This window comes from Rana temporaria, chromosome 12 (assembly GCF_905171775.1).
Source record: "Rana temporaria chromosome 12, aRanTem1.1, whole genome shotgun sequence".
Taxonomy (NCBI): Eukaryota; Metazoa; Chordata; class Amphibia; order Anura; family Ranidae; genus Rana; species Rana temporaria.
This window is the reverse complement of record NC_053500.1, coordinates 24,542,504-24,556,076: the sequence shown is the minus strand read 5'-3', so window position 1 is coordinate 24,556,076 and position 13,573 is coordinate 24,542,504. Positions and strand designations below refer to the sequence as shown.

The 13,573-nt window shown below is 46.5% G+C and overlaps 1 protein-coding gene across 1 annotated transcript in view; it reads right to left on the bottom strand.

Annotated features, from left to right (window-relative positions):
* Positions 1-4,137: 4,137 nt before the first annotated feature.
* The window catches only part of SERINC3 (serine incorporator 3), a 29,048-nt gene continuing 19,612 nt past the window's right edge, over positions 4,138-13,573 (bottom strand). Inside the window, exons 7-10 of the mRNA XM_040331181.1 lie at positions 9,695-9,785; positions 7,517-7,697; positions 6,849-7,073; positions 4,138-4,882 (exon numbers count right to left, since the gene is read on the bottom strand). Coding sequence (XP_040187115.1) covers positions 4,744-4,882; positions 6,849-7,073; positions 7,517-7,697; positions 9,695-9,785 — 636 coding nt within the window. The 3' untranslated portion in view covers positions 4,138-4,743. The remainder of the gene's footprint in view (positions 4,883-6,848; positions 7,074-7,516; positions 7,698-9,694; positions 9,786-13,573) is intronic.

Below are 13,573 nucleotides of genomic sequence, written 5' to 3'. Positions count from 1 at the left end.
TGAGCGTGTGTACGGGGGCTTTAGATCGCACAAACGAGAAGGTTTAGGCTGGAATTTGCAGGCGTGAACTAGATTGGCATGACCTGTCTAGCATTAAAAGAAGTTCACTACCAAAACCAAAGAGGCAAGGAAACAAAAAACACAGCAAACACGTTGTTTCTTTAGGGTATATTATATATTAAACAGTGTATACATTACAGTGCAAATCCAAGTGCTGAAGGTAGTCTCGTACTTACACATCGTATGGCCTGGGATATCCTTCAGCCTATCAGGTCACTGAGAAGTGGTGACATCACTCAAGCACGTGTCATCAGTTGTCAGAGCTGGCTTTCCCATAAGCACTAATTTTACTCCATATTACCAGAAAAGGCCTGATTGGTTGCTGTGGACAACTGATGACAGAGGCGATCTGCGGTGTCACCACCTTTTGGGTGAATAAGACAAATGTCACTTCAAGAATTACTAAACAACACAAAATGCCTGCCTGTAGAAAAATGTCGTCATGAAATCATCCTTTTTTGGAATTAGTTTTTCTTTTAAAAAATGTTATATACAGCAACCTCTGTGAGCCTGGTCGGGAGATTTTGCCTCCTGCCCTGGTCGGGAGATTTCGCCTCCTGCCCTGGTCGGGAGATTTCGCCTCCTGCCCTGGTCGGGAGATTTCGCCTCCTGCCCTGGTCGGGAGATTTCGCCTCCTGCCCTGGTCGGGAGATTTCGCCTCCTGCCCTGGTCGGGAGATTTCGCCTCCTGCCCTGGTCGGGAGGAAAGCTCCTCTTACCAGAACAGCTGTCCCCATTAGAAAAGCCTGCCCTTCTGTTCCTGTAAGAATTAGGATTAAGCAGCCTAGCCAGGCTTTATTTATTTGATTTTTGTTCAGCCAGCTGGTTGAGAGAAAAATAGGGAGTTGATTCACAGACACGCAGTGTGTGGATGGGGGATCCTCCTGCTAAGCCTTTGTATTCTGACAGCAGGGAAACCTCCCCCACCATCATAACACAGTGATCAGCACGGCAGGCTATAACCAGCGGTGAGAAATTGAACAGACTGGTTGTACAGAAATCTGCCCATGCATGGGTGGAAATTAGGCCGGTCCCTGCTGAACCAAGATCCATGGCCCTGTCTGTCCTCCTGACAGGGGTGCCCAGAGAGGGTGAATCTCCCCAGTGGGCACACCAATCAAAACATAACAGTTTCTAAAACTTTATTATCAATGGGGGGGTAAAAGAAAAACATTTTGCTATCGGTGTTTAGCCAATAGTCTGGATTTAGTCCTGTTCCCAGCATGGTACAAGTACTGGATACCATAACATACTTCTCCTAAATACTCTCAGTTCTGGAAATCAATTTGTTGGTCATTTAAGTGCCATATAACTGTGAAACAAAAACAAAGTGCTCCAAACTTCAGCCCTCAAGGGGCCAATAACAATGCCTATGGAGGTGGGCGAAGCACAAGTAGTGCCCTTTAAGGTCTACCATTGTGCTTACACTGTTCCATGGCTCATATGACTACACAGGGGAATTTAGTGCAGTGTTGGCTGAAAAGGATCAGAAGTTACAAATCCTCCACTTAAAATTAACCAGGCTCATGGAATAAGGCAGCGTATGTGCAATAACCTGTAGCAAACATTCCACAGCCACTAAAAGGTTCTGATTGGTTGCTACGGAATGATGCTGCTAGTTTTACAGTGATGGCAAACCTTGGCACCCCAGATGTTATGGAACTACATTTCCCATGATGCTCCTTTACACTGCAGAGGGCAAGAGCATCATGGGAGACATAGTTCCAAAACATTTGGGGTCTCAAGGTTCACCATCACTGGTATAGAAGCTCCGGATGGCTGTATATATGAAAGGCCTGTTCCATGTAGAGCCTTTAAGACTCAATTCTCATACTAAAAATTCCTACGGCTGGATGTGTGTGAATAGGTGGTGCAGCTGAGCCAATGCAATGATAGGCTGCCATTGGCTACAGTTATTTATGACAAAGTGCATCAAGCTACAATCCCTGCAAGTAAGCCGCTGACAGCCTGTCATTGGATGAGCTCAGCCGTCGCAGCTATTCACACATATGTCTACCAGCCGTAGGGATTGGCAGGTTCTGGAATTCGCAAATGGGGTCCTTGAATTACAATACAAGCCTTTTACAGCCAATACCAGGAATGTTATTAAAAGGTTTTATGCAGCCGGCTGCATCTCTTCTCTTTAATTACTGATATCGATAATGCAGGTTCTGTGGCTAATTGGCTTCAATCAGTTGCTTGGATGCAATCATCAGCAACAGAACCCAAATAATGAATGTGTCAGTAAATAAACTGCAGAGTTGGCAGCCCTTCTTGGCTGATTCTTCCTGCCAAGTTACTGTGAAAAACAGGTGCAAGTGCCCCCACAAAAGAGAATGCATATCTACATTGGGAAGTGATCGGCCTTCTTTACATGAGTCTCATCCTTAGTCCTCATTTATATCTATACAGATGCAGGCTGTCCTACTTAACAACAGTCTCTATGGGTCAATAGTCATGGCTTTGGTACTTACAGATGTGATTGTCAACCACCACAAAACAAGCAGGGCTCCTCTGCCAATTGCACTATATGAAGGGACAGCTTGCACCTGTTTCCATTGAAGACTTGGCTGAATCTGGATCCTGTATGACAAAACCCAGTAAGAAAGGTCAATGTATCTTCAGTTTGGAGCATGGGTGCCCAACCTGTGGCCCTCCAGCTGCTGCAAAACTACAAGTCCCATGATGCAATGCAAGGCTGACAGTTCCAAGCATAACTGCCAAAGGCAGAGACATGAAGGGACTTGTAGTTCGGGAACAGCTGGAGGGCCACACGTTGAGCTCCCATGGGTTAAGAGGCTGATGAGATGAATCCCCCCAACAGCTTACTACATCTCTCAGGGGGTTCTGACAAAGGAGAATCCTGCATGTGTGTTCCCAGCTCCTCCCAGTTATTGATATTACATTCAGAGGGATTCAAAGCTGGGAACTGCAAAGCATTCTCCTTCCATTGCCATTAATGGGAGATGTAAAGTAGCTGGTGGGTCCTTCAAACAAGCCACCATCCACCCCAAACTGAAAGATCCGTTTTGGATGGAATGGCCGCATTCCTTCAGAATACACAACCAATGCCCAACAAATACTGAACACAAGGAAAACCTGAGCAAAAAAAAAAAAAAATGTTCAAAAACAAACAAAAAACTATTTCTAATCCTTCCATAAATGTCATTACGAGACAAAAGTGCTTTTTTTTCAAAACTAGCATAGAGAAATAGAAAAATGTATCCAATATATTACTGAAAAGTCAAATAAAAATGTTCTTTGATACAATAGATCAGCTCAGCAGAAGCGCACATAAAGCAGCAATAAACATATGATAAAGCTTTGACAACAATTACAAATATTCATTACGAAAAAGGAATAAAAGATGGCTTATTTTTTTTCTTCTTGCCAATGGAATTATTGAAAGCAAACCCGTCATCAGGAAAGCCTTTTTTCCCTGTTGTAATCCTCCTAGGAGCCTTTATTTTCCTGTACAATTTCTTCATATGGGCCCCCCCAAAACCCAGTCACTCTGCAGGTCCAGTTATTTGAGGTCCCCTCCCTCCCTATACCCCCCCCCCCTGCCCCCCTCTCGCACTAAACCATTTTGCAATGCCTTGCTTCATCTAATAGATGTAATTTCTGCTGCATAGACTGAAACCTGTCAAACAGGATAATAATAATTTTAGGGGTTTTCCTTTATCCTTAAGAAGGTCAAATGTAAAAAAAAAAAAAAATTGTACATCTGCCTATCTATTGCAGACTGTCTCAGTTGATTGCCTGGAATTACAGGTGCCAAAAAACTGCCAGTCTGCCAACTTTGCATTACATAATTGTAGGTCTATTCTGCTTGATAAATGTCCCCCCTCTGTTTTTAGGGTGAAAGCCCCTCGCAGCAGATCAATTGGAAATAAAGGGATAAATGCAGATAGTGATTTTGTTTTTTAAGCAACATGTTACACCCAAATTTAGGGTGTAACATGTTGCTTGGCACCCAAAATCCATGACGGCAGGCAGGGGGTTCTTCACCCCCCCACAGCCGCTGTCACATCTAAAATCTGTGAATGAATAAACTACAAGTCCCATCCCCCCCCCCCCCCCCCCCCCATAGCGGCAGACAGACTTGTAGTTCTCAATGGAGTACTAGTGCGCTGACCAGAACATTCATTATCTATTGACACATTCTGCAGCTCAGGAGCTGAAGGCCCGTAGCAGACGGAGATGTAGGAAGAGCCTGACATTGTACCCATGATCGTGGGTGCAATATTTTGCAGGCTCCTGTGTTTAATAATAAGAAAAAAAAAACACTAAATTTTATTCTGCAAAAATGTGCATGTTTTTGCCCCCCCTTAAAGGAGAATTTTAGCCTTCAAACTGACAAATCACAAACTGCCTGAGCTGAGGACTCCTGTATGGAATGACAGTACAGGCTCCAGCTGCTTAGGATTATAGAAACAGAAAATGAGGTGTGCTGAAAAGACCCCCCGATTACTCACTCAGCATCCTCCTGGGGTTTTGGAGGACCCCCCCCATATTGCACAGAACTTTGACAAGAAAATAAAATCTATATCCAGGCACTTTCAGGTGATCTGTCGCAATATCATTGTCTAGGGATTAATATGGCTTTCTTGATGACGGGTGCACCCCGAGCAGACTTTGGAATCGGGGAATGTTGTTACCAAAGAGAAGGATCAGGAGACATCTAATTGAACTCTCTGTTGGGACAGATGGCGGGAGCGACCAGTGTCCAGGTGTACAGCAAGAGACACACCCAGCTGGAGGAAATCTTCACCCAAACAGCTGGCCACTTGCTTGTTATAGTATTCAAATCCGCATCCGGGCTACAGAAAAAAAATAAAAATAATACATTAAAATATATAAAAACACTGTGTGTGTATCTATGATGAAACAAAGGAACTTTTAGGCCTCATTCACGCAAGGTGTACTACAGCGTTTGTCCGTGTAGGGCTGCGTTTACCCACACCGAGATGTGATGTCAATCAGGATGCAGCAGCAGCTCCCAATCTGACCCGGTCTGCATTTAGGGATATGCACCCACACCAGCGTCCCAATTGACACCAATGGGACTGCCTGCACAGAACACCTGTGCTACCACATTCAGGTTAACACAGCATGCACAGGTTTACACTATATTATGCCCCTTATGAATGAGGCCTTAGACTGCATTCACTTTGTGCAATTTATTTTGTAATCATTATGAATACCCATAAACGCGATTATAAATTCACATTTTCATATGCTGCCATTGTTATCAATAGGCCCTTCAACACCCATCAAAAACTAGGGTTGTCAGCTCGCTTAGTGCTAGTTCACACTGACAGCTGGAATGAAATTGTGCGAGTTCAGCTGAAATCGCACAATTTAATTCTTGCATGTCAGTCCGACGATTTCAGAGACATCTGTGCGGTTTCCTGCACAGATGTCTATTAAAATCGCCAAAAGTCCAATTCAGACGGTTCCATTGCGGGCAATAGCCGGCGAATGGACATGCCAAATCTCATCAATTTAAGCCAAGGCTGGATTCACACATGTCCCTCTGCAGTTTGCAGTCCAGAGCATTTCTGTTCACCGGTTGCCTGAATTCGCACCTGAACCGGACCCAAAAACGCACAGGACCCTTTTCAAAACCGCCCTGTGGCCGCCCTGTAAATGTGTGAACCAGCTCCATTGACAGCCGGTCACTTTCACGTTATGCGAATTGGATGTGGTAAAAACAGCGGTTAATGATGGGATGTGGGGTTCCTGCACCTCTGGGCCCCTTTACATTACACAGCACTCTGGGCCCCTGTACATTACCCTGCACCTCTGGGCCCCTGTACATTACACAGCACCCTGCACCTCTGGGCCCCTGTACATTACACAGCACCCTGCACCTCTGGGCCCCTGTACATTACACAGCACCTCTGGGCCCCTGTACATTACACAGCACCCAGCACCTCTGGGCCCCTGTACATTACACAGCACCCTGCACCTCTGGGCCCCTGTACATTACACTGCACCTCTGGGCCCCTGTACATTACACAGCACCCTGCACCTCTGGGCCCCTGTACATTACACAGCACCCTGCACCTCTGGGCCCCTGTACATTACACAGCACCCTGCACCTCTGGGCCCCTTTACATTACACAGCACCCTGCACCTCTGGGCCCCTTTACATTACACAGCACCCTGCACCTCTGGGCCCCTTTACATTACACAGCACCCTGCATCACTGGGCCCCCTTACATTACACAGCAGTCTGCACCTCTGGGCCCCCTTACATTACACAGCAGTCTGCACCTCTGGGCCCCCTTACATTACACAGCAGTCTGCACCTCTGGGCCCCCTTACATTACACAGCAGTCTGCACCTCTGGGCCCCCTTACATTACACAGCACCCTGGGCCCCTTTACATTACACAGCACCTCTGGGCCCCTTTACATTACACAGCACCTCTGGGCCCCTTTACATTACACAGCACCCTGCACCTCTGGGCCCCTTTACATTACACAGCCCCCCACAGTTTGTTACACAGACACCCCCCTAACAGTTCTGGACCCCCTGCATGTTACACAGACCTCACATGTGGCCCACCGGACGTATGCCCTATGGCCAGTACTATATATCTCTCTCTCACTTTTTAAATTGAATTACTGAAATATATATTTTTTTTGATGAGATTCAAAATTTGAGATGCACCTGTATAATAAAAAAAAAGTAAAACGCCCAGCCTGCCTCTCTATCAACACAGCCCAGTGATTGGCCAGTAGCCCTGTTCCATAATGCACATACTGAAGAATCTCTCACCTGTACCAGTTAGTAAGGGTCATCATGACGTAAAGGGAAGCCAGGCACAGCATGAGATGGAAGAAGGAATAGCTGTACTGGACGCCATCCTTCTCATTATCCAACACGCGTCGCACTTGCCCGTCCTCGCCATCCGAGTCGGTTCCTACGGTGTCATCCAGCATGGGGGTGTCACTGCCAGATAAGGTGAGCTTGTTCACTTGGCTGTTGGTAGAGTTTCGGATGCTGCAAGAAAAGCGCGTACAGTCTGATAAGAACAAGCTGCAATACAATGAGCAACAACAAAACAACTATAATACTGCCACGTACATCAAATGACACATCGATTTGGAAAAAACGTTCTCTATTAAAGTGGAATGCTCGCCCTAAAATGTTAAGGTTATACGTTTTTCCCCCATTCCATAATTTCTTCTAGCCAGTAAATTCTCCCTGCACCTCAATGAAATTAGATTCAGTTTGTCGGAGCCTGCCTCTGTCTTAAAGGGGATTCCCCTCTCATTGGAAAGTTCTCTTCTCACTTCCTGTTGAGTATACAGGACGGGAAGTGAAGGGAAATCTACTAGTAGAAAATGTTTCTGTATATCCACATCTGGTTCAGATATCCTTTTCACTGATATTTTGCAGAAAAACACAGCATCTCCCTATGCTTCTGGCAAGCCAGCTCTCACCTGGAATACAGAAGGCACAGCACAAATAGTACCAGGCCAATGATGCTCTGAGTATCCCACCACTGCAATGACTTTATGGGCTCTGGTGTGGGGACTCCAGGGATGGTGCCATTCTGGGGACTCAGCGTAGGAGCTGTAATCTTGCTGAGGATGCTCATTAAGCTCGGGTTGCATGTACGATCTGAAAAAAACAAGTAAACTGTGGTTAAAGAACTTATGTTATTGCACTCAGGCAAGGGGAACAGACAGCAAGGGGGACTTTGGTTTAAAAGAAGCATTTAATATGCATGGCCTTAAGGCAGGGGTCTCCAAACTTTCTAAACAAAGGGCCAGTTTACGATCCTTCAAGGGGGCCGGACTGTGGCCAGAGGGAATAGAAAATGCTCCAACATCAGTGACCCATCATTGGTTGTATTTGGAGGAATAGTGCCCCATTGTTGGTATCAATTGGAATATAAGTGCCCAATTGAGTTGTGTTAGCAGGGAAAATAGTGTCCCATCATTAGAGTCAGTTAGTGGAATAGTGCCCCAAGGGCCAGATAAAGGCAAGCAAAGGCCACAACCACCCCACCGAGCTACAGTTTGGAGACCACAGAGACATCATCTCTTCAGATCAGCTTTTAGTTACATTCATATCAAAAGAGGTTACTGGTGGTGTTCTGTCAATTACTGCAGATCGTCGGACAATGCCTCTGACAATCTGCGCATGTGCAGTAGTAACATCAACACTGCACATATCATCGGAGGCATCATCCAATGATCTGCAGTAATCCACAAAACTGGCTGGAACTACTGCCAATCATCACTTGGGCACCCAGAAATGCCTTCCAAGTCCTGCCCTCCTAATACAGTAGTAGATTTCCAAGTCCTGCCCTCCTAATACAGTAGTAGATTAGCCTGTGGTGCAGACTCTGCAGTCATTGGTTGCTAGGGACACAGATTCTGCCTCGCTCTCTCTGAAAACTGAATGCGATTCTACCTCCGCGCTTTGCTGACAGTCAGAGGCATTATCTGCCAAACTCAATATTTGGGGGGGGGGGGGGGGGGGATCTGGGATGGGCCAGGGCGTCTTCTCCCGGCCAAACAGGAAGTGGGTCCTAAGTCTCCCTGGCCAATCGGGTCTTAGGACCTGCTTCCTGATTGGCCAGGAGGAGAATCAGGAAGACCATAGCGATATTGTCACACAACTGTGCCCCAAGCCCATCCTTTAAGCCAATAAGAGCCTTATATGCTTCCAAAAAAACATGCCCTATTGAAATCCATGCATCCAAACGCCCTGCATGTGGTTTAGGGACTGAGGGCATGGATTAGGACGGGCCGCCATTGCCTTCAACGATCTGTACATGCGCAGGGTTGACGTACAGTAACACCAACTGATCGACAGATCAGCTGGAGTGATGTCACTACTGTGCATGCGCAGATCGTCGGAGGCATCATTACTACAACATCTGCAGCAATAACACCAGAAGAAGCCAAAAAGAGTAGACTGCCCAGTTGCCCCCCTCTGTCAAAAAAAAGAAACCTTCCCTACAGTTTTTCACACCCCTGACCAATGGCGAGACCCCCTAAAGGGGTTGTAAACCTTCGTGTTTTTTTACCTTAATTCATCCTATGCATTAAGAAAAAACACATTGCAGTCACCCCCCCCCCCCCCATTTACTTTTCTGAGCCCTGAATTTCCGTGGGCGCCATCCCGCGTTGCTTTCCCCCAGCTCTACATTGGATAGCAGCGCAGCTGTCAATCACATCCAATGATGTGGGCCGAGTCATACAATTGTCGGCTATGTACGCCGATTGCAAGGCACAGGAGCACGCACGCAAGCTAACCTCCTTGGGAGAGCGCTTGGGGGGGGGGGGGGGGGGGGGGGTGTTGTAGCCACGAGAGCAATTCTCAACACTCATGAATTACTTCATTTTGGAAAGGAGGGGGTCAGGGAGCCACAGTAAATCAAAGTATAGAAAACTGCAAGTTGGGAATTTTATCTGACCAGTCTACTTAAAGAAACAAAACTTAAAAAGGTAAGCAATAACGCCGCAAACCAAAAACCATTTAAAGAAGTTGGTTCTAAAACGGAGATAAGTCAGCCCACCTACACACAGCCTCAGATCTTCCAAGCTGTGGGTACATACTGACATGCCAAACACACTAACCAGATTTTGTTCAATAGAAACACTTACCAGGTTCGTTGGATATGGCGGACCAGGTCAGGTAAACTGTGTACAGGCTAATCACAGAGGACTGAAGGAGCCCAGAGCGTGGTTGACCTTCCTGCAAAGCAAAGAGCGCACATTATTTCTAATATTTGAACACCAAGCTCACCCTACAACATGATCAGACCCCATTTTCCAGTTTTCCTTAAAGGAGAAGTTCACCTTTGGAACACGTTACTCGTTCCACCCGTATTTAGGGGTGTTCCAGCTCCTGCCTTCTCGCCTCCCCACACCTTCTGTCACAATATAAAAACAGAGCAGCTATGTGGAGCTCCGCCCAAATGGACACGCCGTTCATTCACAGAGTTCTGTGCGGCCGGGTTCACACAGGTCCGGCTACGGTTTGCAGTCTGGTTTCCTGTGCATTGTATTAATCAGTTCAGGCGCTATTCTGGCGCAAATTTTGCCCTGAATTCGCACCTGAACCGAACCCAAAAACACACAAGACCCATGTAAAATTTGCACCGCAGCCACCTCAGACATGTTTGAACTGGCTCCATTAAAAGTCGGCCACATTAACACAGGCCTTGACAAAATGCGGGCGCCAGGTCGCAATTGCGGCCAAAAAAACTGTGACCTGGGGAAGCTTAGGGCTGCAGAAGGCTGCAAAGCCGCGGCCTCAATTACCGGCCGGTGCTGGTAATTGAGGCCGCGGCTTTCACAGAAAGAAGCGGAGGTGTGCAGAAGGCCGCGGCCTGCAGAAGAATTCTAGGAGTGGCCATCTTGTGGTGGCTGTTGGCATTACAGGTTACATTACAAGTAGCAAAAAACAGCAGTTCTAATGTGTTTTTCACTGCCATGTCCTTCCCTCCAATTAGAACCCCCAAACATTATATATATTTTTTATTCTAAACACGCTAGAGAATAAAATGGAGGTCGTTGCAATACTTTCTGTCACACCGTATTTGCGCAGCAATCTTACAAGCGCACTTTTTTGGGGAAAAAAAAGACAACAGTAAAGTTAGCCCAATTTTTTTTTTATATTGTGAAAGATAATGTTATGCCGAGTAAATTGATACCCAACATGTCACGCTTCAAAATTGCATCCGCTTGTGGAATGGCGACAAACTTTTACCCTTTAAAATCTCCATAGGCGATGTTTAAAAAATTCTATAGGTTGCATGTTTTGAGTTACAGAGGAGTTCTAGGGCTAGAATTATTGCTCTCGCTCTAACGATCGCGCCAATACCCCACATGTGTGGTTTGAATATCGTTTACATATGCGGGCGCTACTCACGTATGTGTTTACTTCTGTACACGAGCTTGGCGGGACGGGGCGCGTTTTTTAGCTCCTTTTAGCTGGCTCCTAGATTCCAAGCAAATTTGTCAAACCCTGCACTAACAGGTTATGTGAATTGGATGCTGTGCAAAATGCATCCAATTCGCATATATGTCAAGCCAGCCTGCTGCAGCAGTCATCGGCTTGTAGTTCCTAATGAACCGTCAGGGTGCTGGTGAGCACTCTTATAGCCCATTGATTCTTCCTACCATTCAGTTACTGCCTGCCCATGTCAGAGGTACTGGCAGACAGTTCTGGCAATTTTTCCACAATCAGCAGATGCCTTACAGACTGCAGAGTAAAAAAAAAAAATGTGGGAGGAGTTTGCTGGCCTTGACCAATCAAACAGAGGCGTGCTTCAATAAAATGTGGTTTTATTGGTCTGAATTCCCCTGTTTTACTGAATATTGCTGGCTATTGGGCTCCCAGGAATGAGGTCACTTGCCAGTCTGGCTTCAGTCCCTGCGGGCTTTTGCCGTCTTGTCACGCCTGCCCCTCCTACAAGTTTGTTCCCCTCTCCCCCCCTTTTTTGCCCCCTTTACAGTTCAGAGGGTGCACTAGAGCCATGGTTGCTACATGCTTTCCAGTCATACTCTTCGGTTATGCTGGAAGTAAATGACCATATCCATCCTAGGGCCATGTGAATTAGCTTGCTCCCAAAGGAAATATTCTCTTTTGTACACTGTATGTTTTGTCTTGTGCATTTTGCATTTCCGAAGGTCATCTGTTTTTCCCACTGGTTTTCACTCTCTCAGACCCCTTTCACACTGGGGCGTTTTTCAGGCACTTTGGCGTAAAAAAAAAAAAAAAAAAGCCCGTAAAGCACCTGAAAGAAGCCTCATCTGCAATCCCAATGTGAAAGCCCGAGTGCTTTTAGAGCCCTTTCACACTGCCAGCGCCCGAAAAATGCTGGTAAAGCACCGCCAAGACCCGTTTCACATTGGGGCGCTTTTCAGGCGCTTTGGCGGTAAAAAAAAATCTCCCTCAATGGGAAGGGGGCTTTAGGAACGGTGTATTCAAATGCGCCTAAAGCGCTGCAAAAGGAGCTGCTTGCAAGGCTTTTTTTTGACGCCCTGCCAGCACAGCGCCACAGTATGAAAGCACTCGGGCTTTCACATTGGGATTGCAGATGCAGCTTCTTTCAGGCACTTTGCAGGTGTTTTTTTAACGCTAAAGCGCCTGAAAAAACGCCCCAGTGTGAAAGGGGTCTTAGAGCAAATAAAATTGAAATAAAATAAATGCATTTTATTTATTTTTTTATTAAAAGGGTGAACTGAGCCTTTAGAGCAGGGATCCGGATTTTACAAACCACAATCTGATGGCAAGTACAAACCATAGTGTACAAAAAACTACGACACATTGCTACAAATACCGTATTTATCGGCGTAAACCGCGCACTTTTTTGCCCTGAAAATCGGGGCAAAATCGTGGGTGCGCGATATACGCCGATACCCGCGCCGAGTTTGAATACTGCGCCTGCATATACCAAGCGCAGTACACTCGTGTATAGTCGGGCAGGCTCGGCTACTCTTGCGCTCACGTCCTGGACGTACAGGACGTGAGCGCGAGAATAGCCGAGCCTGCCCGACTATACACGAGTGTACTGCGCTCGGTATATGCGGCGCAGTATTCAAACTCGGCGCAGGAAAGCGGCGATCGAGGGGGGAGGACGCCGCAGAAGGACGCCGGACCCGACGAAGAGGACGCCCGAAGCCGCAGACGGACGCCGGACCCGACGAGGCCGCTGCGCAAGACACCAAAACCGTAAGTACTAAAATCTTTTTTACAGGAATGTCGGGTCCACTTTAGGGGTGCGCGCTATACGCCGGAGCGCGCAATACCCCGATAAATACGGTAGTATGCAGGATTCTGAGTATCTGATAAAGACTACCTGGCTTATTTGATACAAGAAGGAGCAACGTGCATGATATAATTAACCATAGCAGCGAACCCGTCAGTGAGTGGATTGCATTACACTGCTGCTTGGTTGCCATAAGTTACTATTACTTTTATAAAGGCAATCAGCTAATAGAGCCACCAGACATGCTGTGCATTATAGCATGCACACCATCGCCAGCTGATCGATCGCTGTACAAAGAAGCACTCCTTTCTGCATGTTAGAACATCCAATGTAATTTTCAAGCCTGTAGGCTGTTCAGAAAACATAAATAACATAGGTTAGATAGGTTTACCATGTGCACCACATACAGTACGGCCTCCTGAGCCACAAAGAAAGCAGCAGTCAGTGTTGCACTTCATAGCAGTAAATAACGCAGTACTGCAATCTGTATATTTATAGGATTTAAAGGGGTTGTAAAAGGTAAAAACATTTTTTTCCTAAATAGCTTCCTTTACCTTAGTGCAGTCCTCCTTCACTTACCTCATCCTTCCATTTTGCTTTTAAATGTCCTTATTTCTTCTGAGAAATCCTCACTTCCTGTTCTCCTGTCTGTAACTACACACAGTAATGCAAGGCTTTCTCCCTGGTGTGGAGTGTCGTGCTCGCTCCCCTCCCTTGGGCTACAGGAGAGTCAGGACGCCCACTAACACACAGCTCCTTTATCTGC